The sequence below is a fragment of the Rattus norvegicus genome, chromosome 5, assembly GCF_036323735.1.
Source record: "Rattus norvegicus strain BN/NHsdMcwi chromosome 5, GRCr8, whole genome shotgun sequence".
In the NCBI taxonomy this organism is placed as follows: domain Eukaryota; kingdom Metazoa; phylum Chordata; class Mammalia; order Rodentia; family Muridae; genus Rattus; species Rattus norvegicus.
Window position 1 is genome coordinate 162,322,125 of NC_086023.1, and position 27,665 is coordinate 162,349,789.

Here is a 27,665-nt window from a genome sequence, read left to right on the forward strand (position 1 = left end):
TTTGCTGACTGAGACTTAAGATATCTAGCAGATATCTTGAGGCACTGCGGTGCCGGACCAAGTAGGGGATAAAAGACAGCATTTTATTTTTTACATTTTTACAACAATGAAAAGGCATAAAGAATTAGATTTTCACAAACATTAGAAAACTGTCAATTTTCCCCCAAAGAGTTTCTCTTAATCCTTCAATGTTTGAAGAATCATCTTCTGGAAGCAACCACTGTCAGCATTCTTGAAGTTTTCAGATTCCAAACTGTCAGTGTCTTTGCTAGTGCAAAGACATGCACATATACACAAATATATAAACATAAAAGTTTATAAAAAGTATATAAGCAGGGGTTGGGGATTTAGCTCAGTGGTAGAGCACTTGCCTAGCAAACGCAAGGCCCTGGGTTCGGTCCCCAGCTCCGAAAAAAAGAAAAAAAAAAGTATTGAAAGGAAAATTATACAGATTTAAGGTTTAAAAATATAAAATTAAAAGAATAAGTTTCAAAATTCACAAACTCAGGGCTAAACACTGTGAAAAGCAAGTCCAGGCAGCCCCGCCCTGCCGCTAGGACTAACAGACCATAAAGATAAAGAAAAGGAATGCAGGAACCAGCCCGAGTTATCAGGACTGACCCAAACCATCTGGCAGAAAGGCACCTCCCCCAGCTTACTCAGAGTCACACCTTAACCAGATGTCCTTCAAACCCTACTCGCCTACCTTCTAAAATCCTGTATGCTCCAGTCAATACGTACTCTCCTGCTGTGCTGTAATCTCACTGCCATGTTTAAATGAGCCAATCACTTATAGCTGCGCCAGAAATTAGCCAATTGTGTGTAACTGCGCCAAACCCCCTAGCCTTCCCTATATAAACCCCTGACTTTGAGCTTCGACTCCTGTGTCTCCTGCATGAGATACGCGTCAGCCCGGAGCTCCTTATTATTAAATGGCCTCTTGCTTTTACATCAAGATTGGTCTCTCGTGTTTCCTGGGGCGCGCCATCCTGAGACTTGAGCGAGGTTCTTTCAGTATATAAACATATATACTTTTGTAGAAGTTTATAAAAATATATAAACAAAAGTATAAAAACAGTTGTAAAAATACAAGACATATAGATACTATTATGATCTTATGGTTTTCTGTGTGTGCAAGAGGGTTTAAGGATGCGTGCGTGCATGCCTGCATGTGCTAGGGATAGAATCCCAGGTCCTGTACATGTTAGGCACATGCTCTACCACTGAACTCCATCCCTAACCCTAATCCCTGACTTTTCTGAGGCAGGTTTTATTTGTCTGTCTGTCTGTCTGTCTGTCTGTCTGTCTGTCTGTCTGTTTGTGAAAGGGTCTCACTGCACAGTCCTGGTTGGCCTGCAACCTGTTATATAGACCAGGTTGGCCTCCATCTCACAGATCCGCCTGCACTTGGGTGAGACTGATACACCTTGATCCCCCATCCTCCTCCCTCCTTTGGTTCCACATACCAGCTTTGACTTCAAAGGGCAATTCCAGTTCTTTCAAGGCATCTTTCTTTAACGGGAGGTTTTCTAACTCAACAGCACCTAAAAACAAAACACCAAGAAATAAATGTTCATCCAACAAAGACTGATCTGCTGGCTGTGCACACAACACTGAAGGTTGCAGCCATGGCAATGCCACCACCAGCTGAGAGTTTTGTCTGTGGCACTGATCTGACTGCCCCCTGTGAAGCACACAGGACAGTGAAGTGCAGAAGCCTGAACAATGTAGGCAAGACCCTTACTGTGTCTGTAATGGGCCAGAGAGTAAACATGCTACATGTCAGGCTCTATTTCACAGGACAGTGAATCAGCTCTCTCCTTCCACCATGCACGTGCCAGGGATAAAACTCAGGTTTTAAGTGTCTTTACCTACTGAACATCTTGCCGGCACTTGCTTTCCTTTCTTGACTCTGGGTCTCACTATGTTGCCCAGGCCGACCTCAAGCTTCTGAGCGTGTACCATCCCCCTCCTAACCTTCTGAGTAACAACACTAAAGGTACATGACCAGCTTGTTTATTTTTTCAAAGAAGGTTTAAAACGTAACAAGACACTTAGGAGTTTAGTTTACTTGGTAAAATGGTCACTCAACACTCACAAAATCCTGGATTTGATCCCTATAGTGACAATTTTGGCATTTTGGTTTTTTAAAAAAATAAACATAGAAATTTTAAAAGAATTTGGTCTCATTTTAATCCCAGGTATGGGATACAGAGCTGCTTCAGATCATCCACAGAAGCTGACCATGATTTGCCTCATGCTCTAGCAGGGCCATGATTTTGCCAGCAGCAGTTTCTGCGACTGTGTGACCTTTGGAACTCTGGGGACTTTTCTGAGGGTAAATAAATGCTAGGACCTTGAGAGGTGTGATGGGTTGTTTTCACTTGGTGGGTGGTTCGTGTTGGTAGTCGTTCTTTGCAGTTTGTTAAGTGTTCCTATTCAAGAACAAATAAGATATCCTCATGACAAAGATCAAACTTGACTCAAGGAACTTGATGCCCCTAATCAGCAGGAAGTAGTTTAATAATAATGTTACCCCTTTCCCCTCTATCCTTTGTTCTCTCCTAGCTAGTATTAGGGCATCAAAAGGGTGGGAAAAGGGTGGAAGAAAGAAGGACTCAATAAGCATTCAAAGTCCAGCTACAGATCCCCCGTAGGATGATATCGGTATGCAGGTGAAGGCAGGTACAGGATAGAATGGGGCCTGTCACTGGATGAGAAAAGTTTTAGAGAAGAGGGGAGACTGGAGTGAGGAGGAGGGAGCTGAGAACATGGCAGTGGATGTTAAGATTTCTCTCTGTGTATATTACAGGCTATTATGAATATTCTTTTTTTTTTCTTTTTCTTTTTTTCGGAGCTGAGGACCGAACCCAGGGCCTTGCGCTTGCTAGGCAAGTGCTCTACCACTGAGCTAAATCCCCAACCCCAATTATGAATATTCTTAAAGGATGGTTGTATACAGATGTCTAGATGGGCAAATTATATCTTATCAATCAGATCAAAGATAATGTGTGACATGTTCTTTCATGTGGTAACTTAATTGAGTTCAAGAGAGTATATGGTGGCTGGATGCAATGGGCCCACCAAGGAATTGGGATGTGTATTCCTGGTATGGTGGGAACCAGCCAAGAGAGCTGTGAATGAGGGTGGGGAGGCCTGACAGGATGCCCTGTTAGAATGGCTGGTGGACAGAGGTTCCGCCGCTTTTTTATTTATTACTGCAACAAATCCCCATCAAAGAAAACACTATGGGAGTACACTCCTGTAACCCCACAACCCAGAGGTATAGACGAGAGGATCAGAAGTTAAAGGTCATTCTCAGCTACATAATGAGTTCAAAGCCAGCCTGGGCTACAGACTCTGTCTTTTAAAAAGAAAAAAGAATAGAATTCCAGCACTTGAAGTTAGAGTAAAAAGGATCAGGAATGTAAGATAATTGTATAGGAAATTCTGGGCTAGACTAATTACATGAAATCCTGTCTCAAAAATAAATAAATAGGGGACAGCAAGATGGCTCAACAGAGGAAGGCAATCAATGCCAAGCCTAAAAATCTCAGTTCATGGGGCTGGGGATTTAGCTCAGTGGTAGAGCACTTACCTAGGAAGCGCAAGGCCCTGGGTTCGGTCCCCAGCTCCGAAAAAAAAAGAACCAAAAAAAAAAAAAAAAAAAAATCTCGGTTCAATCCCCAGGATCCATATAGTACAAGGAGAAAACAGACTCCCAAAAGTTGTCCTCTGACCACTTATACTCTTATGAATGTGCAGAAACACTTACCCACAATTAATTAATTAATTAATTAATTATAGCCATCTTGAGCTCGCAGGTCAGATTTGGCCTGATGGCTAATTTGCAGACCCTCAGCTTAGGCTAACAGTTCTCACAAGATTGACATCATCTGACTCTCTAAGATACAATGCAGGCCCCTGGACCCTCCCCTAAATCTCCCAAGTCAGAATCCCTGAAGTTAAAACACAAGAATCTTCAGAGTGTTGTCAGTCCCAGCCCTCAGCAATGTCCTTCTCCCATCCATAATTGAGCATAGGTCACAAAACGCTTAAGAGCATAGTTTAGTTAATAAAACCGAAAGTGGGTATGATATCGTATGCCTTTATTCCAGAACTTGGGATGCAGAAGCAGATGAATTCCTATGAGGCTAGCCTGGTCTATAGAGTGAGTTCTAGGACAGCCAGGGGTTTGTAGAGCCTGTTTCACAATAGATAAATTAGATTAGATAATAAAACAAACAATAAAGTCAGTCACCCTCTCTGCCCCTTGATGCATAAGTGGTCAGAAGGCCAGGGCCAGAATGCATGATGACTCCAACTCGGGTATGCAAAGACAAAGCAGCCAGATCCAGCTCTGCCCTCATTTGGATCCTAACGTCTCCCAAAAGCCCATGAATTAAAGGATTACCCCCAGTCCATGACACTATTGGTTGGTAGTGGAACCTTTATATGGGTGAGAGGCTATTGGTGAAGCCTAGTTGCACTGGAAGACCCCAGGGTATTGGAGATGCCAGTACCATGGGATGACCACCAAAAATAGCAGTGACAGAGGAGTGGATCAACCTAAGGTTAGAGTGCTACAAAGGGCAGAGCTGGAGAAGTGATGCCAGCCCCCTTTGGAGGAGCCGAGAAGATCATGTGTGCATCCCAGACATTGAAATTGTAACACTGAAGTTGCCTGGGAAACTCCAAGATATTTGAGATGCCAGAGCCATGGATTATCGGCTGAGGGAAGCTGCTAACGGGGAGTGGAACCAGCACAGGAGAAAGAAGTTTGTTTTGGTCAACAAAGATGAAAAGGGAGTTGGAGATCTGAAGAGCACTTTGACATCAGACATGGAGACGCAGAGTTTGGAGTTTGTCTGGATGGTTTCCTGTCTTGCTCTGGGAATTACAGTTAAGTGATTGGATGAATCTCTGAAGAGACCTTGAAGTTTGGCCTTTTAACATTGTTGAGACTGCTATAGACTATGCGGACTGTGAAAGTTGGACTAAATGGATTTTGCATTTTGCTATGTTTACATGTGGCCTCTATAGCCTCATATGTTTGAATAAGCTGATGGGGGCCAAGGAGTGGCACTATTAGGAGATGTGGCCTTTTTGGAGTAGGTGTGTCACTGTGGGTGTGATCTTAAGACCCTCACCCTAGCTGCTGAAAGCCAGTCTTCCACCAGCAGCCTTCAGATGAAGATGTAGAACTCTCAGCTCCTCCTGCACCATGCCTGCCTGGATGCTGCCCTGCTCCCACTTTGGTGATAATGGACTGAACCTCTGAACCTCTGAACCTGTGAGCCAGCCCCGATTAAATGTTGTCTTTTATAAGACTTCCCTTGGTCATGGTGTCTGTTCACAGCAGTAAAACCCTAAGACAGAAGTTGGTCTTCTTTACTTTCTTTATTTTACTTTCCCAGATAAATACTCTAAAGAACAGATCAAACCTAGCCGTTTGGCAGGTTCTAACCAAGCATGAGGTCTTTTTGTTCTGGGGGGGGGGGGGGGGGGGGTGCGGAGTGGGGAACCCACATGGGGTCCCACATTGCATAAAACTAACCTAAAGCAAAATAAACCTATTTCAACAGTTGGAGAGAAATTTATCATAAAGGAGAATAAATCAGAAAATGTTCTCCTTAGGTGAAAATGACTTTTAGATAGACAAATACAGTTTAAGTTTTTGTTTTTACAGCACTAGTGATTGAAGGCAGGTTCTTGCACTTGAGAACTAAGGGCTCCAGTGTAGCCTTGCCCCGTCCCTTTTCTCATTTGAACTGAGACTGGCTATGTTTTCCCATATGCTAATCAGTCACAAAGGCAAGGTGGTCCCTAGGTATCCCTGGCCACTGCACTGTTCTGAAGTAGAAGGAACTTACACCATAAAACATTAAAGAGGCTGAAGTACAAACAACACAGGAGGAAAAAGGAAAGAGAAGCAACAGAAGCCTGACGCAAGCCAACAGCTAGGGAACAGCAAAAACACAGTAATGGTTCACTACAGAAAACACACTAGTGTCCCCCCCAATACACACACACACACACACACACACACACACACACACACACACACTCAAATGTGTGCCCACAGTCTGCTCTGCTGGGAAAGGTCCTGCCCTGCTAGGAAGGATTGCTCCTAAGACTCATGCATCAAAGCACCAAAGGAGGTAGACACTTTGGAAGCCAGAATGCCACGCACTGATTTCCAGGCAGACGATTTTCCGGCTTTTTCATGGATGCCTCACCCCTAAATTCCTTATCTCACACTGGCCAGTGATCTATACACCAATACTGTGGTGAATTCAGGCATTTCCCAGCCATCTCTGTAGACTGCCAGATTCTCTTCATTCTGCCCAGGTTATTTACAGGACCAGGCTGAATGGGGTTCAGAAAACAAGAAGTGGCATGTGCAGTCACTGCCCCGCAAAGCCTTTACTTTGACTCCAAAACATCCCACTGTATCTATAAGCTCCCAGTCCCTGCTCCAGAGATCCACTCTTTGTAGAGTGTGGTTACTACTGTGCAGTCCACTGAAACCCTTTTCAGCTCACTCAAAAGTTACCCCAGCTTTCCCCAGGCCCTACAGACAAAACCAAGAGGTCCTCTCCTATGCACTTCAACACATAATGTAATTTTTGTAATTAAGGACAGAGTTTCACAGTGTCACCCAGACTAGCTAGAACTCTCTACATACCCCAGACTGGCCTTGACCTCACAGCAATCCTTCTTGCCTCATCCTCTCAGGTACTGGGGTCACAGGAGCAAGTCGCCACATCCAGCTATGGCCTCTAGCTCATCAAGTACAGCCATTCAGTGATGACTGTGTTGTAAGCAAGAACTTTACAGGCTGAGGCTGAAAAACGATAGTGACAGGACCCACCATTTGGTGAGGTCTCACTATGTGCCAAGTACTTCATCATTATCCCTCCTCCCCCAAATAGTGGGCCTCAAACTCATGCCTTCCTAATTTCCCATCCACTCCTGCAAAGCCAATGATCTACCACCAGACTACAATCACAACCCCTGGATTGTCTCATTAAATGTGTGTATTTGTGTGTGTGTGTGTGTGTGTGTGTGTGTGTGTGTGTGTGTGTGTGTGTGTGTGGATAGACAGACAGACAGACAGGCAGGCAGGCAGGCAGGCAAGCTGGAGATATGGGTCAGCAGTTAAGAGGACTGTTCAAATCCCAGCACCCACGTCAGCACACAACTGTAATTCTACTTCTGAGGGATGACATCCTTATACCGACATACATGGAGGCAGAACACCAATGTAAAATAATTTTTTTATTTTAAAAATATATATTTCCCATGAATTTGAAAGATCAAGGAAAGATATATAGGAGGGTTTAGAAGGAGGAAAGGGAGAGGGTAAATCATATAATTATATTATAATCTCAGAAAGATAAAAGAAATAATCTTTCAAATATTTATATACACGTGATGCCTTAAATAAAAGTGGCCCCCGCTGGCCAGTTCAATGTCTGTCTGGTTCCCCAGTTGATGGACTGTTTAGGAAAGATGGGGAAGTGTGGCCTTGTTGGAGGTGTGTTACTGGGGATGGGCTTTGAGGTTTCAAAAGTCTTTACCAGGCTCAATGACTCTCTGATTGCAATCTGCAGATGAGATCAGATGAGATGTGAGCTCTTGACTCCAGCTCTAGCACCATGCCTACCTGCCTGCCTGCCTGCCTGCCTGCCTGCCTGCTGCCTGTCTGCCTGCTGCCTGCTGCCTGCCTGCTGCCTGTCTGCCTGCCTGCTGCCTGCCTGCCTGCCTACCTGCCTGCTGCCTGCTACCTGCCTGTCTGCCTGCTGCCTGCCTGCTGCCTGTCTGTCTGCCTGCTGCCTGCTGCCTGCCTGCTGCCTGCCTGCTGCCTGTCTGCCTGCCTGCTGCCTGCCTGCCTGCTGCCTGCCTGCTGCCTGTCTGCCTGCCTGCTGCCTACCTGCCTGCCTGCTGCCTGTCTGCCTGCCTGCTGCCTGCCTGCCTGCTGCCTGTCTGCCTGCTGCCTGTCTGCCTGCTGCCTGTCTGCCTGCTGCCTGCCTGCCTGCTGCCTGTCTGCTGCCTGCTGCCTGTCTGCCTGCTGCCTGCCTGCCTGCTGCCTGTCTGCTGCCTGCTGCCTGTCTGCCTGCTGCCTGCCTGCCTGCTGCCTGTCTGCTGCCTGCTGCCTGTCTGCCTGCTGCCATGCTTCCTGTCTTGATGATCATGGACTAACCCTTTGAAACTGTAAGCAAGTCCTCAATTAAATGCTTTCTTTTATAAGCTGCCTTGGTCATGGTGCCTCCTCAGAGCAATAGATCAGTAACTAACAGATCACTCTAATTTTTAATTTTATGTGTATAGATGCTTTCCCACCACTTCTGTGCCTGGTGCATGAAGAGTCCTGAAGAAGGGATCAAATCCCCTGGAACTGGAGTTACAGACAGTTGCAAGCTGCCAAGTGGGTGCTGGGAATTGAACTCAGGTCCTTTGGAAGAACAACCAGTGCTCTGAACTGCTGAGCCATCTCTCCAGCCATGCATTATCTCATTCAATCTTCCTAACAAAGCAAAGGAATGCTACACGACAGGTATCCCTATCTGAAATACTTGTAATTTCAATTATTTCAGGTTCGGGGGATTTTCTCATTTTAATAAATTTTTCTGGTTGAGCACTCTCAAACAAAAATCAAATATTCAGAGCCAGGGTTGTAGTTCGTAGGTAGAACACTTTCCCTTTCACATATGGAGCCAAGAGTTCCACGTCACCATAGCAAACTGTTAGTGTGCACACCTGTAAGCCTACCACTTGGGATGTGGAGGCAGGAAGATCAGAAATTCAAAATCATCTGCAGCTACATATCAATTTTGAGGTCAGCCAGGGCAATATGAAGAATCCAGGGGCTAGAAGGGGGATGGGTAGAAGCAACGGCCACCAAGCAGAACAACCCGAGTTTGATCCTTGGGATCACACTGTGGAAGGAGAGAACAACTCTTACAAGTTATCTTCTTTTTTTTTCTATTTTTTTTTTTTTTCGGAGCTGGGGACTGAACCCAGGGCCACTGAGCTAAATCCCCAACCCGACAAGTTATCTTCTGACCTCCACCTATTCGATATAGCACACACACACATACACCAATCAACCAATTAATCAATATAATGAAAAGAAAGAAAAAAGGGGGGATGGGAAGAAAGAGTGAAGAAAAAAAAAATTTTTTTTTTCCAAAACAAGGTTTCTCTGTGTGGCCCTGGGTGTCCTGGAACTCATCTGTAGACCAACCTAGCCTCAAACTCATAGAGATCTGCCTGTCTCTGCCTCCTAAGTGCTGGGATTAAAGGCACTGAGCCATTACTGCACCATGGCTGGAAAACTAATTTTTAAAAATATTAAAAATGCAACCATGATGTCCTGCTATCACAGGCTTTCTGAGCTTGGTCAATACTAAAATACTCCACATTTCAGAATCTCCCAGACTGGAATTCCTACCTCCACATCCCAACCTGTACATCGGTTTCTCAAAGGCAGTTTGCTTAGAACCCTGAGAGCTGGTTAAGTGGTAAGACCAGATGTCACAGGCAGTCGGTCTGCCCTGCGATGAAAGAGGAAGAGATGGTGAAGAAGGCCTTAGTGGCTGCCACAGTCACGGGCTGCTTGTAAGTGGTGAAAGCAGGGTCAGAGCTTAAGCGCAGAGCCCTGCCAACAGCAGGTGCTCACTAAGTGATGGCCAAGTGCAACCTGTCTCCAAGTGCTCGTGCAGTGGTTGGCATTTTAACTCTTCAGGACAGGCGCACAGCTGCCCACTGACACACCAGCCAATCCTGGGACCATCCTGACAATGGATGATGAGGACTAACCTGCACTGAGAGCCACTACATGCCAAGAGAGCCCTATGGAAGGGTTAATAACTTCTCACATGCAGAAATTGAGTATTGTGATCAAGTTGCCGATAAACGTTACAACTGGACACAACCTCAGTCTGGTATGAAAATAGTCTATTTTTCTTTTTTTCTCCTTTTTGTCCTTTCTAGGCAGTCCAACCACAGGAATCCATGATAGCCCGGCCACTTGAACGCTGTCACCTTTAGATCCCCTCACACATTTAAGAACAGTAAATATTTGCTACTAGGTCAAAACAAGGGTCTCTTAGCTATCTAACACCCTGTGCCCTCAATCACTACTCCACTATGTCAAGACCAGCAAATACTGTCAGCTCTTTCCATAGCCAATCTCCCAGTTCACAGTCGTGCTTCCATGCACTGTGGTGTGCTTTGGACTCCTTAAGTAAAGGGTCACAACTAACACCAGCTTTGGAAGAAAAACATTCCTCGAGGTTTCATACCATAGTTTTTTTGGGGGGTTTTTTTTTGGGTTTTGGGGGGGTGGTTGTTTTGTTTTGTTTTGAGACAGGGTCTATCTAGTCCTGGCAACTCACTCTGTAAGAACAAGCTGGCCTCCAACTCAGAGATCTGCCTACCTCTGCCTCCAGAGTGCTGGGACAAAAAGCATGCCCAGCTGCATTTCATAGATGTAAAATCCAGAGAGAATAACGGGCCTTAAAGAGGATGCTAGAAAAGTTACCCGAAAACCGCAGTGATGCATATAGTTGTTATGAGACATATTCTAAGCTCTGTGTGTGGTATGTCTGCAAACCCAGCACTTGGGAGGCAGAGGCAGGAGGATCACCATCAGTTTGAAGCTGGCAGAGGCTTCATGGTAAGTGTCGGGTTCAGTCGGGACTACAGAGTGAATGAAAAACAGCAAGATGGACCAAGGAGATGACTCAAGAGAGTAAAGGTGCTTCCTGCCCAGCTAAATAGGTTCCCTGGAACACAGTGGAGAACGAACCAGCTCCCAAAAGTGGACCTCTAACTGCCCCATACATACCACGGCATATGTACCCATAAATGTACAAAATAAATAAATGCAACTTTAATCTTTTTTAAGTCAGGGTTCACTATGTAGATCAGGCTGGCCTTGAACTCACAGAGATCCACCTGCCTCTATTTCCCAAGTGCCGGGATTAAAAGTCTGTGCCACCACACCTGGCACTTAAAAAAAAAGATCCATTCTGCCTAGAAGTGCCGAGATCAGAAATCCATCATTAGTACGTCCAGAGATACAGTGCACGTCTTAAGCTCCATCTCATCAGTGAGCAACTCGCCACTGACCCTCCACTCTAGTGAGGGACGCCGAGCGGCAGTGCTCTCCAAGCCTGTTTTCTTAGTCTCAAGTACCTGGGCACATCAACAAGTCTCAGAGCAAGAACTCGACACTACTGCCAACTCGTCACTCTTGCTTCCCACTAGTCTCCTTCTAAGAACAAAGGGGAAAGTGGGAGAGGGAAGAATCCATTTCTGTCACTAAAGAAAGGAAGGAGAGGGTAGGGGACAGACAAACCATACTAGCTCCCACAGTCACCGCAATCAATCCTGAGAAGCCTAGGGATGGGAAATTCCTGGAAAACAATGGGTCAAAGGAAGTTCTGGTCCTACCCTCAGAGCGTGGAAACCCACAAGCTGTTATTCCCTCCAGCCTGGTCCTGGGCAAACCCAGGACACTGCACTTCCTTCCTCTCCACTAGCTTTGACTTTGCTCACTGGCAGCCAAATCTTCTTGAGGAAGGGTCTTACTGAGGAATCCCGTTTCAGGAAGATCCACTAGACTGGCCAGAACCCTGGAGGTGTATCCCTGGCTAGCTTAGAACTCAATAAGAAGAACATGCTTACCAGAAATCAGAGTAGACCAGACTAGCCTGGCACACACAGAAATCCACCTGCCTGTGTCTTTCAAGTACTGGGATTAAAGGTGTACACCACACCTAGCTCTGTCTTCTTTCGCTATATACATTAAACCGGTGGTTTTCAACCATCCTAATGTTGTGACCCTTTAATACAGAGTCTCCTGTTGTGGTGACTCCTAATCACAAAATCATTTTATTTCTACTTCATAACTTACATAAACCCACAGGTAAATTAGGGCAGGTAAGGGGACTCAGTGAGTTAGGACAGGTGCAGGAAGGCTGCTAACATAAGTCTGACACTACTCTCCCCAACCCACATGGTAGAGGGAAAGAACCAACTTGCACAGATTGTCCTCTCACCTCCACATGGGCACCATGGCACATGCATTACCTTCCCAGACAGACAGGCAGACATAATGTATGTAAATTTTTAATTAATTAGTTGCGTTTTAGAAAGAAAGAATGAAAGAAAGACAGACAGACCATATTTTACTGAAGACAAATGAATGTGCTTACCTTTGAGAAGTGCAACCGAGAGTTGGTCAGTGTTCAGGTTATTGACATATTTCCCCAAGTAGGTATTGAGAACCCAGGCCACAAGACCTTCCAACATGACTATTTCCTCAGAAAAAGATGCTTAGAAATCATGGATCAGTCTTTTATTTCTCTCTCTCATGGTCACTGAATCTATAAAAGAAAAAACGGAAGTTAGTCAAGCACAGCTGGGTGTGGTGGGGCACACCTTAATGCTGGCACTTGGGAAGTAGAGGCAGACAGACTTCTGGGAGTTCCAGACCTGCCTGGTCTAGAGCTCCAGGCCCAGCCAGGGATAAATAATGAGTGCCTGCCTCAAAACAACAACAAAACAGAACCTAGATGTAGTTCTGTGTTGACTCCCTGTCCTGCCTGCCTCCAGCTGGATTTGGGAAGACTGGTACCTACACTGATCCTCAGCTACAGGAACAGTTACTTTGAAACGCTGAAAACCACCTGTAATTTAAAGCTAAGTCTTTTAAGATTTTTATTTATTTTATGTGAATATACTTTAGCTGTCTTCAGACACACCAGAAGAGGGCATCAGATCCCATTACAGATGGGTATGAGCCACCATGTGGTTGCTGGGATTTGAACTCAGGACCTCTGGAAGAGCAGCCAGTGCTCTTAACCACTGAGCCATCTCTCCAGCCCTAAAGCTAAGTCTTTTAAGGTAGCTGTACTCTGAAATCCTTCCTTTGGGGCCTAGATTTGAGACCAGACTGCCCTCATCAGAGCTTTTCACAGGGGCAACCTAGCAACATCTGAAGATGTTTCTTTTTCTATTTTATGTGTATGAGTATGCACTGTGTGCATGCAGGAGCCTGTGGAGGCCAGAAAAGGTCATGGGGTACCTGGAACTGGCGTTACAGAAGGTTATGTGCCTTCCTGTGGGTGCTGAGAACCAAACCCAATTCCTCTGCAAGACTAGTGTACTTAACCACTGCCATCTCTCAGTTCTGTAAGGACGTTTTCTATTACTGTTACTTCAGACGTTACTCAGCTATCTTGTGAAGAGGGCCTGTAGAAGCTGATAAGCATCTTACAATACCCAAGACAACCCCAATAGCCAGCAAAGGCTCATCCAGCCCAAAAACGCATGAACCTAGATCAAAGCGAAAATGTTCAAGAGGCTATGTGAATGTAATTCACACTCTATGACATTAGTTAGGGTGTCCTAATTAAAATTAGCAAATTTATTCATTAGTCTCATTCATAAAATCATCCAAATGGAAGAGAAAAGCAATGCTCTATCACTGAGGTTTGTTTTTTTTTTTTTTTAGACCAGAATCTAATATATCCAAGGCTGGTCTTGAACTCACACACAGTTGAGGATATAACCTTGAACTTCTAACTCTCTTTTCTTCTTGTGGTGCTGGGAACTGATCCTAGGGCCCCGAGCACACTAGGCAAGCAACCTGCTGACTTACGTACAGCTCCAGCCTTATCGCTAATCTTCACCATCCTCACTGATACTAACCTAATGACCGTCTTAGCCAACAAAGGCAAACACCACAAACGCTCTGGTTTTGGGTTCAGTATTACAATTGGATTCAGTACTGAAATCACAATTGCTTGTTACATTAAGTAGTATAATATTGTTTGCCAGCATTATAAAAAAATATATAGATTATTCTTTTAAACACACTTAATAAACACTCTAAAGCTTATCGGAATATTGATTGGCAATTAAAGTCAGTTTTCCTTTCACCTGCTGTAAGTATATCAATTATACTTTAGCTAACGTTTGTAAAAGTGTTTTGCTGGGGAGCTGGAGTCATGGCTCATTGGTTAAGAGCACTGGCTGCTCTTCTAGAGACCCAGGTTCAGTCAATTCCCAGCGCCCACATGGTGGTTCGCAACGATCTGTAACTCCAGTCCAAAGGAATCTGATGCCCTCTTTGGTCCTCCACAGGCACCAGGCACGCATGTGGCACACAGACATTCATACAGGCAAAACACTCATAATATAAAATAAATGTTTAAAAAAGTTTTGCCTGAAGTTACATAGATATTTTTACTATTACAAACAGTTACCTTGAGGGCCATCCAAATAGCTCAGAGGGTAAAGGCACCTGCTACTAACCTGAGAGCCTGAACTCCATCCCTAGGATCCACATGCAAGAGAGAACTGGCTCCAGAAAGCTGTCCTCTTACCTTCACATGCATGCTGTGGTATGAGCTCAAATGCGTATATAAACACAAAAATAAACATATTTTTTTAAAGTGAGCATGAGAAAGCTGAGACCAAAAATAAAAAAAGTTCAAGTGAGAGGCAAGAATGGTGGTGTTGGCCTTTAATCTCAGCACTGGCAGGCAGAAGCAGATGGATCTGTGAGTTTAAGGGCAGCCTGGTCTACATAGCAGTTCCAGAACAGCCAGGGCCTATATAACCAGTCTCAAAACAAAAACAAAAACAAAAACAAAAGATTAGGTGGGTTCTCAGATCAATAGTCTTATGGATTCCAATAAGAACTCTGAGCTGTAAATTTTGCTCTAGGCCATCATATTGGTTACCAGCCACCACACCAGACATTCCAGAATTCCTGTGGCATGTGTCCCACTTGGAACCAGACTACTTTGAGGATCCTTTCCAAGGACTTTGCCCCATGACTAGTGATTTATCTTACTGCCAGGAGATACACTCACCCCAAGGAAAAAAACTAACAACACAAAGCAGACTCAAAGCAAAAGCCCCCTAAAAGTTGATCCTGCCTCAAGACTGATATTTACTTGTTGGTAATATATAGCACTTCCATGTAAGACATAATTGTAATCAGGGACACTTAAAAGTCAATTAACTCTTCAGGCCCCAGGGACCAAGCCTGATGTCCTCCCAGCATAAGAGAGGAAGAGGCAGGCAATCTCTGAATTTTAAGGCCAATCATCTAGTCTACATAAGGAGTTACAGGCCAGTCAGAGCTACATATTTGAGACCCTACCTCAATAATAATATTATTATTTTGAAGAAAACATATCTTATTGTCTTATTTCTCTCAAAAGATTGGGAGAGGGGGGTTATGCTCCAGACATAAAGCCAAGAATCTAGGGGAGACTCTTCAGCATTTGTTTTAAAGATCACAAAAACAATCTTTGATTTTTTTAATCAAAAATGCTTCGCAGCGTAAGTAAAAGAGACATTTCTCTATTGTCATTTTAACAAGGTAAATCTATTAAAAACACAACGTGAAACTGACTACCCTGTTTTACTTCGTGAGCCTCAAACAGTCCTGGGCACAAAGTAATGTTTATTTTTGTTATTGCCATTAATCTCAGCCCTAAAAGCCAACTCTCCCTACAATGCCAACTCCAGATGTTTTCCCAGTAAGGCGAAACTACTATCAGGCCAGCATGTCTCAGAGGGTGAAGGAAGATTGCTACCAAGACCTGAAGTTTAATCCCCAGAACCCATATGGTTAAAAAGAGACCACGGACTCCCACAGGTGGTCTTCTGACAGCCACTGCCCCCTTCCAGCACACACACAAAAGAAGTGTAAAATAAATTTACTCTTTCAGGAAACTATTGTCATTTTGTACCCATGTTCTGGCCCTACCATACTTAATGCTCAATGTGAAAGAACACAAAGTACACATTTAAAAGGCACGAGCTGTTAGCGCCTTAAGATATTGTTCTGCTCTATGTGAGGCCCAAGCCAGAAAGCATCCATTAGACCTGCTAAGCATCTAGGGCAGGCTTGAGGCCACTTCAAGGATTCCCTGAAGGAATCTGGTTTCAGGAAGATCCGCCAGACTGGCCAGAATCCCAGAGTATTTATATGCTTGGGTCCATCAGGACTTCTAGGCAGCTGCCCGGCAATAACCCCCACCTGGCTTCCCCTATCTGGTGTGGCAGGTGACACTGAGGATCTGGGTTCAGCCCACAGCCCGGGCAGACAGCCGGACATGACCTTGAGCCAGGCCCCACCCGAAAAGAGGCCAGACCCGGAATGGGAAGCATTGGCAACTGGACCCTGAGAGTCCCTCTGCCAGGCAGCTAGGGCTGAGTGCTGAGGGATTCCAGGAGTTCTGCCACAAGGGGACAACTCCAAGTGGGTGTCAGACCGGGGGCTCCACAGGAACGCGAAGCTTCCCTGGCCTTCCCATATCTCTGGTCTGCTGTCAGAAGCCCAAGCCTGGCAGCAACAGGGGACAGGGCCACCAAGCCTAGAGAAGATGGCTCTCTAGAGGTAAGAGAGGCGAAGGGTCCCCTACCTGGAGGTGGAGTTGGGAAGAGAGGGACCCCGGGGACCAAGCCTGAGGTACCCACCCAGAGGTGACCCCCAAAGGGGATGGTGGCACTGAGGGAAGGGACGCCGCCCCGCTAGGGGCATGCTGAAGGGATATTGGCACGTTGGGATCAGACCTCAGGAGAAGTGACACCCAAAATCAGTGGTGTCTCCAAGCTGCAGGGACCGGTGCCCCGAGCCCGGCCCTGAAGTGCCGGCGACACTCGGACTCCGGGGTCCCCGCGAGGGCGCCCGGGCTCCGGGAGAGGCCGGCTGCGGCGGACCCCGAGCCGGGCCGTCGGAGCACAGCCGGGTCGATCCCGTGGCCGCTTCCCGTGAGGTCCTCGGTCATGACCGCCGCCCCCCATACCTGTCGCTGTAGCTGTAGCTACCGCTGTCGCTGCCGCCCAAGCCCGGTTCGGCGAGGTGCTTCCTCTCCGCCACTCCTCAATGGCGGTGACTGGAGCGCTAGACTCGACCAATCAAGTGGCTATATGCCTGGGCCTGGCCAGCCGAGCACCGAGCCGTCGATGGGGCGCCCCCTAGCGTCGGCAGCCGTTCCTACAGGGCTGCTGGTGCCTCCCAGGACCATTTTACAAGTGAGTAAACTGAGAGCAGGACAGTGTAGGGATATAAATGAACCTAGTTCAAATAGCATCGGACCTCCAAAATCGCCCTGCTTTCCATCTACCTTTCCATCCTACCTCCCACAATGATCCCGTGACAGCCACCGAAATCTGTAATTCAAACCATGCCTTTTCCTGTTTAAACCACTCTCCCCACTACACTTTTACTGAAACTCAGCTCCTGGGCTGTCAAGATAGCTCAGCTGGAACAAAAGCTTGCAGCCAAGCCAGGTGACCAATTCCTAGCACCCACATGGTGGAAGGTGAAAACTGATTCACACAAGCTGTCCTCTGACCTCCAGGTGTGCCTGCCCACACATACACACAAAATGAATAAATGCAAATTTCCATTTAAAAAATACCTCCTTCTGAGCACTCGTGAGGATTGATAGTTCGAAGCCAGTTTGGGCTACATAGTGAATTCACCCATATCCTGTCTCAAACCCTACATTCTCACTCTTCCACCCCCAACACACACACACACACACACACACACACACACACACACACACACACACACACACTACTTTCTGAAGCAGAAGAAGGAACCATTACACCACTACATAAATAATCCAGGCATGGTGATGCCCACTTGTAAGCACCCACACTGAGCCCAGAGCTCAGGAGGTAGAGAAAGGAAGATAAGAGTTTTCAAGGTCATTCTCAGACACATAGTGAATTGGGGGTGGGGGGGTCCAATCTGGGTTACATGAGACAACCTCAAAAATAAAAAGTAAATTAAAAAAAAACCCTCTGAACTGTGCCACAGTACGATTTTCCTGGATTTCTTCCCTTTCTGTGACTTTCTCTGGTCCACTTGACTACCAGCATGCTTCAGTTCCTGCCCCAGGTCCTTAGCATCTGTCATTCTTCTGCTTTTCTCCTAGATCAGTGCTGTGCAATAGAAGTAACGAAGTATCATTTGTTACTTGCTATATTAAAAGAGAAGAGCCTGAAAGGTATAGCCCAGTAATAGAGTTCCTTTCCTAGCACATTCATGATGCTGGACTCAGCCCCTAGGGCCAAAGACAGTAAGGTGAGAGGAGAGATAAAGAGAAAATTGTTTAGTAAAGTAGTCGCTCTCATGGATCCAAATATTCTTATCGCAATGTATAACCAGCAGCAAAACAAACTTGTTTGGGTTGGTTTCTGAGCCTCCCGACCTGTGCCTGATTTATGCCATCGCACCTGGCACGAAGATGGTTAATAAGAAATAGTAGCACCGTGTTACTGAAGGGTTTTGAAATCCAGGAATATTTTATACTGTGTCATTTCTCAGGACAAACCAGAGACTCTGAGTACTGGCGAGCAATTGGAAGTGACTAGCTGCTGTGCCACAGGTCTGAATGACGGGTGGAGTTAACGGCTCCTTTCTCCACACATCCCACTTTATGGGACATTTACCCCCTCCCTCCATGAAATTCTCTCATCCATTATCCAGCTATGTTTTTCTCTTTACAAACTTGTATATTTTTACTTATAATCATATAATTACACACACACACACACACACACACACACACACACACACACGGCTATGTGCAGGTATGTGCAACTGAGTGCAGGTGCCTTTGGGAGCTGGAATCCAGGTGGTTGTTGGGCTACTGGGAACCAAACTCCTCTGCAAGAGCAGCCAAGTGTTCCTAAGCACTGACCCATGTCTCCAGCTTTGGTATTTCTTCATAGATCTTGTTTGTTTGTTTGTTTGTCTGTCCAGGCTGGCCTGAAACCCCCTATGGAGCTAAAACTCATCTTGGACTCCTGGTCCGTCTGACTCCACCTCTGGAGGGCTGGAATTGCCATGCGAACCCGTCAGGACCAGCCTTCCCGGCGCTTGATGCTATTTGAAATGCTCTGTGTAGTTGTCTATTCCTGCATTAGCTTTCCTAACCCTGACTCCAAAGCAGATGCTAATGTTTCCTCAGCAAACGCTGTGTCAGCTCCAGGTAATGGTACACACGTGCAATCCCTGCACTTGAGCGGTGGAGACAGGGGAGGTAGGCGTTCAAGACCCTCCTCAGTTCTATAGCTAGTTTGAGAGCAGCCTGTATTACATGAGACCCTACCAGGAGGGAAGGGAGGGGAGGGGAGGGGAAAAGAGAGAAAAGAAGGGGAGGGGAGGGGGAAGGAAAGGGAATAAGGAATCCCCACATATATTCTTCATTGGACTAGTGACCACCTAGGGCATCAATGAGTCCTGCCTTTGAGTGTGTCTCTGAGGGCTTTTCCAGAAGGCATTAACTGAGGAGCAGGGTGAATGTAAAAGATGAGCTGGTGTCTCAGACTGAATAAAAAAGAGAAAAGCAGCAGGTGGAGGCCATCTTAGTGGTTAAAATCGCTTGCTGTTCTTGTGGACAACCAGGGTTTAGTTCTCAGTGCCCGTATCAGGTGACTCACAGCTGCCTGCAGCTCTCCAGAGATCCATCCAACACCATTTTCTGGCTTCTAGGGACAGTATACAGGCAAGCTGGTACATACACATGCATGTAAATAAAAATTAATTTAAAAAAAACTTAAGAAGAAAGAAGAACTGAGCACCAACGTTGCTCTTTCTCTGCTTCCTGGCTGGCCTAGACCAGGCTACCCCTATCTCCACACTTTCTCCACCATGAAGGGACCTGAAATTAACCCATCCTCACTTAAGATGCTACTTGTCCGGTATTTGGCCACAGTAATGCAAAAAGGTAACCAATAATGAATGAATGAATGAATGAATGAATGAATGAATGAAGGAAGGAGTGAACAAACGAACACCATTCCATTATCCCCAAAGCAGCAAGAGCAGCACGTAAGGTTTACGTACAAGCAGAAGACGCAGGAAGATGCATGGTGAGGCCGCAGCAAGACGTTCACCGTGGTAATTATCCAGCTTCATAATGCGGCACCGATGTGGGTGACTATGAGTCTGTGAGCTGACTCAGTCCTAAGTGACGCCTGGATTCCCAGGCAGGTAAGATCTACCTCTTAGCATTGCAAAGCCAGGTTCTCCCTCAGCAGCTGAAGAGGGGCAATAAAACCTGGGATGCTCCAGATGAAATGCAGAAAGGGACGCAACCCTTCAGCCTCAAAGCTTAGGTTGGTCAGCACAGGTATGGCTCTGTCAGAGGAACTTTATTTATTTATTTATTTTTAATGCAACTGTAGGGACTCAGGAAGGGACTCACCAGGAGAGCTCTTGATTAGCATGTGGTAATAAAAAGAAAATGATAAATGTTGTAACTCCGGTTCCAGGGGGTGTTTGGCCACAGTGACGTGAAAAGTGATGCTCTTTTTTGACCTCTGAGGACACCAGTCACTCACACATGCATCACACACACACACACACACACACACACACACACGCGCGCGCGCGCGCGCGCGCGCGCACACGCATGCCGCACATGTATCTGTGTAGGAAAGACACCTATGCACATAAAACATGAATTTAAAAAGGTCTTTGTACCCTCAATCCCCACCCACCCCCATAAATCTCTGTATCAGCACAGGTGTGTGTGTGTGTGTGTGTGTGTGTGTGTGTGTGTGAGAGAGAGAGAGAGAGAGAGAGAGAGAGACGCAGAGGCAGAGGCAGAGGGAGAGGGAGAGGGAGAGGGAGAGGAAAGAATTTACTCTGTAGACCAGGTTGGCCTTGAACTCACGATCCACTTGCCTTTGCCTCCAAAGTACTGGGATTAAAGGTGTGTGCATACTCAACATATTGACTGTGCATTATGGTCTGGAACCCTGCTGTCAAGTAAACAGGAGCTCAAGCCGCAGAGATGGTTTTTAAATTGCCAAGTAGCCCAGTGAGAATGAGACATTAGCAAGGCATGAAATTCACGTTAAAATTTGTACTGACCCCAATGTATCCAAAACATAATTTTAACGTGTAAGCAGCATAAAACTGACCCAGGATGTATATGTGACTGTGTAACATGTATACATGCTTGGAGAAGTGTGAGGCACGCACATCATCTTACACTGCCTCTTATTTTGCACTCTCCGATTGGACCCACTTCTGAAGCTCAAGAGCATCCTGTGCCTAGCAGCTATGGTGTTTAGAAACACAGGACCAGAGTCTGTAGTGCAAACGCCGATGGCCTAATAAAGGATGTGTGTCACCGTCACCTCAAAAATGGAAAGAGAAGTCTCCCTGTCGGCCGCCATCGGAGAGCTGCAGCCATGGCCCTGCGCTACCCCATGGCCGTGGGCCTCAACAAAGGCCACGAAGTGACAGAAAACGTCAGCATGCCTAGACACAGCCGCCGCGGCCGCGGCGGCGCCTCACCAAGCACACCAAGTTCTTGCGACATATGATCCGGGAGGTGTGCGGCTTCGCGCTCTACGAGCGGTGCGCCATGGAGCTGCTCAAAGTGTCCAAGGACAAGGGAGCCCTCAAGTTTATCAAAAAGAGGGTGGGCACTCACATCCGCGCCAAGAGAAAGAGGGAGGAGCTGAGCAACCTGCTGGCAGCCATGTGGAAGGCTGCGCCAAGAAGGATTGATGACCCCTCCCCCCCAAAAAATGGTTCTTTAAAATAAAAAATGGAAAGAGAAAAGCAAACAAACAAAAGAACAACAACAAAATGGCAGAGAGTAGCCCTCGGGTCAGAGTAAAGGATCTGAGCTCAACCTGGCCTCCCAGCTTTCTAAATAATGCTCTGAATGCTGATTTCTGAACGTGGAGTCAAGGTCAGGCAGAGAAGTTTTCCCTTGGCGTCCAGGCATCACTGGCTTTCTTACGCAATTCTAAAAAAACTGGCTATCAGGAGCCTCCCAGAGTCAACAGCTTGCAACAAGCACCCAGCCTGCTCCTTTGATAAGTGTCACACCTGACCAGCCCCACCAGTCTGGCCTCTTAGTCCTCCTCTGCAAAGCAGACAGTGGACTGCTTCCTTTCTCCCAGAACAGTCTCCCAGATGAAGTTACGCAAGCCACAAGCCTGGTTTCCTAACTTTAAGATCAACCCACATTAGAACAGTTCCCACGCTCCTGTGTCATCTGAGAGTAAAACTTCCTGTGCTGAGTGTCCAAGGCATCCTCCCCAGCCCCAGAACTTTCTAACCTCCCTGCTTCATTAAAGCACGCCAACCCTTCAGCCATCCTACCCACCCCCACCCAGTGCCCCTGACACTTTGTCTCATTTTATGTCTCTTCCTCTTGTGTTTCTGACCACATGTGTTTTTAACCACAGCTACAGGAAGAGACAAGGCTGCCCTTTGTTGATTTTCCAGCACCTTCTGGGAAGATTGACACAAACTAAGCACTTACCGTGGACCAGGCACTGTTTGAAACCTTCTACACATAGGAACTGAAGCCACCCCTCCCTCCGAGGGAGGTATTTTCTTAACCCCATTTTCCAGATAGGGAGAAATGGGTATCACTTGCCTGAGATCAATTGCACAGACAGGAAGTGAGTGGAACAGCCAAGATATACTCATGGTAGGTCACCTTCTAGGACAGAGGTTCTGGCCACTGTTACTGCAACGGCATGTCCTGAGAAGTGATAGGGTGAGCTACAAAAAAATAAAGAACAAACAGACACTCCCTGACTTCCTTATCCAGACTGCTTGCTCTGTTGTGAAAAACAGGGATGCACCTGGTGTGTTATTGGTGAGTTCAGCCAGATGGCTGCCTCAGTTGCTCCAATTTGCACCTTCTTGTACTTAACTATCTGATGTTTTCATACTTGTCTGGAATGGTGTGAGTCATAGCTAGGTCCCTGAGACTCCATCCTTAGTCTATATTCAATGCCCAGTGGTTGAAGGAGAAGCCTCTCAGTTCTCTGTGTCTGTGTCTGTTTGTGTCAGTCTGTGTGTGTGTGTGTGTGTGTGTGTGTGTGTGTGTGTGTGTGTGTGTGTGTTTAAGTAACCCAGGCTGTCCTCAAACTCATTGTGTAACCAAGAATGATCTTGAATATCTGATCTTTCCTGTGGTAGGATTGCAGGAGTGTAATTATATGGTTGGGGTCACCACAAAATAAGGCACTGGATTAAAAGGGTCCCAGCATTAGGAAGGTTGAGAACCACTGCTATAAGGAAAGAAGAAGGTGGGAAACTAAAGCAGCATGGAAATGGGAGGGGGCCCTCACCTGAGGATCTGGTTTGCATTTCTTACCTAGACTGAGAGTCAAGGATTTCACCCGTCGGTCAATATCGCTATAAGGGGCTAGATAGATGGTTCAATGGGTTAAAGAACTGGCTGTGTGAGCATGAAGTCCCACGTTCAAATCTCCAGAACCCATGTAAAAGGCCAGATGTGGCTGTAACCGTAGTAAACTGAAACCTTAGAGCTGTCAGGGAGGGGACAGAGACAAGAGAATTGCTTCAGCTTGCAGGCTGCTAGCCGACCTCCAGGGGACAGACTGTCTCAAGGTGGAGAGTAAGGTGGAAAGGAATGGATCAGGGTTCCCAGTATCCCTTCTGTACTGCACGCACACACGTGTGCACACCACGAACACGTACACGCACACATGCACACACCTTATAGGACCACCTGCACAGAGACAACCCTCTCTTTGTTGAGTGTTACCTCGACAAGAGCATGCAAAAGCTTTACAACCTATACTGAGTGCCAAAATGCGTGTGGTCTTTGAGTCTCACCTCATCAGGACTCCTCCCTCACCCTTAGACTCCAGCAACAGACCTCATAAACCATTTTAAAATTTCATTTACAGGAAGAAGCTCTACACAATAAGACACATAAACAACCCAGTCGTGTACTATAACTTAATTTTTAAACTCTACTCAATCTTTGAATCTGGTGGTGAATTATATCCTTTGAACAATGTGACTTCAGAAATAACAAAATATCACACACACACATTGTTAAGGGACACACACAGAAACACACACACATTGTTAAGGGACACACACACACACACACATTGTTAAGGGACACACACAAACACACACACATTGTTAAGGGACACACACACACACACATTGTTAAGGGACACAAACACATTGTCAAGGGCAACTCTTTCTGAAATCCTGTGCTCTGGATCTGCCTCCTTAGAGTATGTGCTTAATATACCCCAGCTCTCGTTCTGGACAGACAGCTGGCTCATCAAGTAAAGGTGTCTACCACCTAGGCTGACATCTTGAGTTCAATGCCCAGGACCCATATGATGAAAGAACAGAAGCAGTTCCCTAAAGTTGTTGCATAACAGTCCACTTTAGTGCCGTGGCACAAATGCACCACCCCCCACGAATAAGTAAAACGTAATTTAAATCCAGCAACTCCAGACGTGGCAGCTGCTGCCCGTAATTATCGTACTAAGGAGGCTGAGTAGGGGCATGGCTGTGAATTGGAGGTCAGCCTGGCCTATACAGAGAGTTCTAGTTCAGTCTAAGCTACAGAGTGAAACCCTATCTTGCCAAGGCTGTATCTTAGCTGGCACTTTCCTAGCAGACAAGAAGCCCTGGGTTTAATTCCCCAATGTAAATGTAACTGGTGGTCTATGCCTGTAATCTCAGCATTCACGAGCTGGAGGCAGGAGGATCAGAAACCCAGTAAGTAAATGATCCCCGACTTTGTTTCATACTAACTCGTTCTGAAGTTCTTCGTTTAAAAAAATAATAAAGAGGTTGGAGATTTAGCTCAGTGGTAGAGTGCAAGGCCCTGGGTTCCGGTCCCCAGCTCCGAAAAAAAAGAAAAAAAATAATAAAGAGATGTAGTTTATTATTTTTATTTATGTGTACCTGTGTGTGGTTATATAAACGAGTGTCTGCCTGAACCTGTGAAGGTCTGAAGAGGGCATCGAACCCCTGACGCTGCAGTCACAGGCGGTTGGGAGCCGCTTGACGTGGATGCTGACACCTGAACCTCTCTGCAAGAGCTACTCTTAACGGCCGATCTGTCTCTTCAGCCCTCTGGATTTTTTTTTACATTTATTTACATGTGCCACGGTGAGAGGGTAAAGGTCAGAGAACAACTTATGGTAGTTGGTTCTCTCCTTTCACCATGAGTTCTAGGGGTCGAGCGCAAAGCATCTTTAACTTCTGAGCTATCTAGTCGCCCCGGAAATTATTTCTTTGGTATGACTCAGGATCCCGGCATGCGTGTAGGATTTTGTCATACACACATAGTGAAGGGAACAACTTCTATGGCTGATATTGACAGGTAGAAGCTACCAGAGGGTACGTAAGGAGGAGAGAATACAGGACTGGCTTCCCTCTCCTCCTGCTAAAGCCAGACTCACAGCAAAGGGTGCAGAGGGCAGTTTCCCAGGACTCAGGCAAGAAGGAAGATGACCCTGATCCTTCCCTCCCTCCCCCCTCCCTTTGGCCTCTTTTCCAGTCCTTTCCTTGACCACTCATCCAAAAGGGTACCCTCATTCCTCTGTCTCTTGTATCCAACAAAACTTTGTCTGGTAACCGGTTTCGTTTCTACCTGCTTCCTAGGCAACTAGCTGTTTTAGTACTTGTCACACCCCAGAGCCCAGAAAGCAAAGTCAATTGAGAACGTGACAATTCTCCTTTGACCAGAACTGCCGATAGTATTTTATTGTACTTTGATTTCTTGAGACAATATCATGATCCAAGCTGCTCTCCAACTCGCTATGTTGCGGAGGATGACCCGGAACTTCTGATCCTCCTGCATGTGCTTCCGGGAGGCCGGGATTGCCGGTGCGCACTACCACACTCCGGGTACAGTTGGAACTCAGGGCTCGGTGCTTTCTAGGCAAGCACTTTACCACCTAAGCCACACCCTTGCCCCCATTAACCATTCACACTGTCGTGCCACCAGCACTATTGTCCATTTCCCCAACTCTTTCTACCTTAGGAGACTGAAATTCTGTCCCCAGCAACCAGCATTCATCTATCTGTCTACAAGTTTGACTCTTCTGCATCCCTCATGGAAAGGGCGTCCCAGAGATTACGTGACTACCTTTGTTCACGTGCATTACCCTCAGGCTCATTCCCATCACAGTGCATATCCTAATTCCTTCCATTTGTTCACACACACACACACACACACACACACACACACACACATCCACACACACACAAATATGTACCTGTGTCTATGAAACGTCTTCACCCGTGCAAGTGCTTTTTAATTTATTATTTTATTTGCACGAATGTTTCACCTGGATGTATGTGTGTGCACCATGTGCACGCGGCACCTGTAGAGATCTGAAGAGAGTATTGGGTCCCCTGGGACTGGGTTTACGGTTGGCTGTGAACTGCCACGTGAGTGCTGGGAATCAAACCCACGTCCTCCGCAAGAGCAGTCAGTGCTCCTGACGCCTGAGACATCTCTCTAGCCCAAATTTTATTTCGTTTTTTAATGTGAGTACTGAGTATGGACTCGGGCCCTCATACATACTCAGTAAGCACTTTGCAGACGGAGCCATTCCTCCAGATTCCATACACACATACATCATGTGTATCGTGTGTTTATACGGATCTGTGTGCATGCACATGTGCACGCGGAAGTCAGAGTTTGATATCAGGTGTCTTCCTGTATCGATTTCTGTTTTATTTTTCTTTAGATTTATTCTAACATATATACAAACATATATATTTTCTTTCTTTCTTTCTTTTGAGACAGTATCTCACTATTTTGTTTGTTTGTTTGTTTGTTTTTGTACTTGTTTTTGAGACAAGATCCCACCATGTGATTCTGCCTAGCCTTGAATTCACTCCATAGATCAAGCTGGCCTCAAACTCTACATACCTCTGCCCCTCGAGGATTGAGATTAAAGGCAAATGCCACCCTACCTGGGTCTGATTTTTATTCATTTAAGTTATGTGTACAGAATGTGAACATGAATGAATGTACCCATGGAGACTGGAGGTGTTGGATCCCCTGGAGCTGGGATGCAGTAATGGAAGGTTTCAATCCATCTGGCGTGTTCACAGGGGTGCTGGGAATTGAACTTGGGTTCTCTATAAGAGCAGTATGCACTCTGAACTGCTGGACCATCTCCAGAATTCTTTTTTTTTTTTTTTTTTTTTTTTGGTTCTTTTTTTCGGAGCTGGGGACCGAACCCGGGGCCTTGCGCTTCTTAGGCAAGCGCTCTACCACTGAGCTAAATCCCCAACCCCTATCTCCAGAATTCTTAAGGGAGAATACCCCCATTACGTGCATTTTATTTGTGCATATTATTTGTTAATAATAAATTTATTATTATTAATAATAAATTAATTAATTTATAGACACTTTTATTTGTGCATATATTTATTAATAATAAATTTATTATTATTATTTGTTTATTTATTTATAGACACATTTTATTTGTGTCTATCGTTGGTGGTGTACCTCTCACCTCCATCTCTTACTTGTGGAAAACGCCATAGTGAGTGGCCATGTTCCATCAAATGCCTACCCATTCAGGCATGTGGTTTGCAATGCTTCTGGGTGCATATCCAGAAGTGCAATTTCTGGATCATCTGATCATCCTGTTTGGTTTATGTTCAGTGCCTGTGGTGGAATCCAGGGCTCGTCACATATGTCTAGCTTTCTGAGAGACTTCTACACCATCTGGTCCCAGCAGCTGCCCTGTTTTACAGCCCACCCACAGAGCGCTGGCTTTCGCTCTCTCACATTTCACCAACTACTGTTATTTTTCTGTTTTTCTGGTGA

At 46.0% G+C, this 27,665-nt stretch overlaps 2 protein-coding genes and 1 pseudogene across 9 annotated transcripts in view; 2 read left to right on the plus strand and 1 right to left on the minus strand.

Annotated features, from left to right (window-relative positions):
- Vps13d (vacuolar protein sorting 13 homolog D) overlaps positions 1-16,997 on the minus strand; it is a 225,390-nt gene extending 208,393 nt beyond the window's left edge. For 3 of the 8 annotated variants that reach the window (XM_006239353.5, XM_063287848.1, XM_063287847.1), the window contains exons 1-3: positions 16,842-16,992; positions 12,228-12,398; positions 1,467-1,544 (exon numbers count right to left, since the gene is read on the minus strand). In XM_006239353.5, the coding sequence (XP_006239415.1) occupies positions 1,467-1,544; positions 12,228-12,324 (175 nt within the window). In that variant the 5' untranslated portion in view covers positions 12,325-12,398; positions 16,842-16,992. 8 annotated transcript variants of the gene reach the window in all.
- LOC103692519 (60S ribosomal protein L9 pseudogene) overlaps positions 1-27,665 on the plus strand; it is a 1,198,372-nt gene that overhangs the window by 707,379 nt on the left and 463,328 nt on the right. The gene's annotated exons all lie outside the window — the stretch shown is intronic.
- Positions 16,932-26,193, plus strand: Rpl36-ps2 (ribosomal protein L36, pseudogene; annotated as a pseudogene).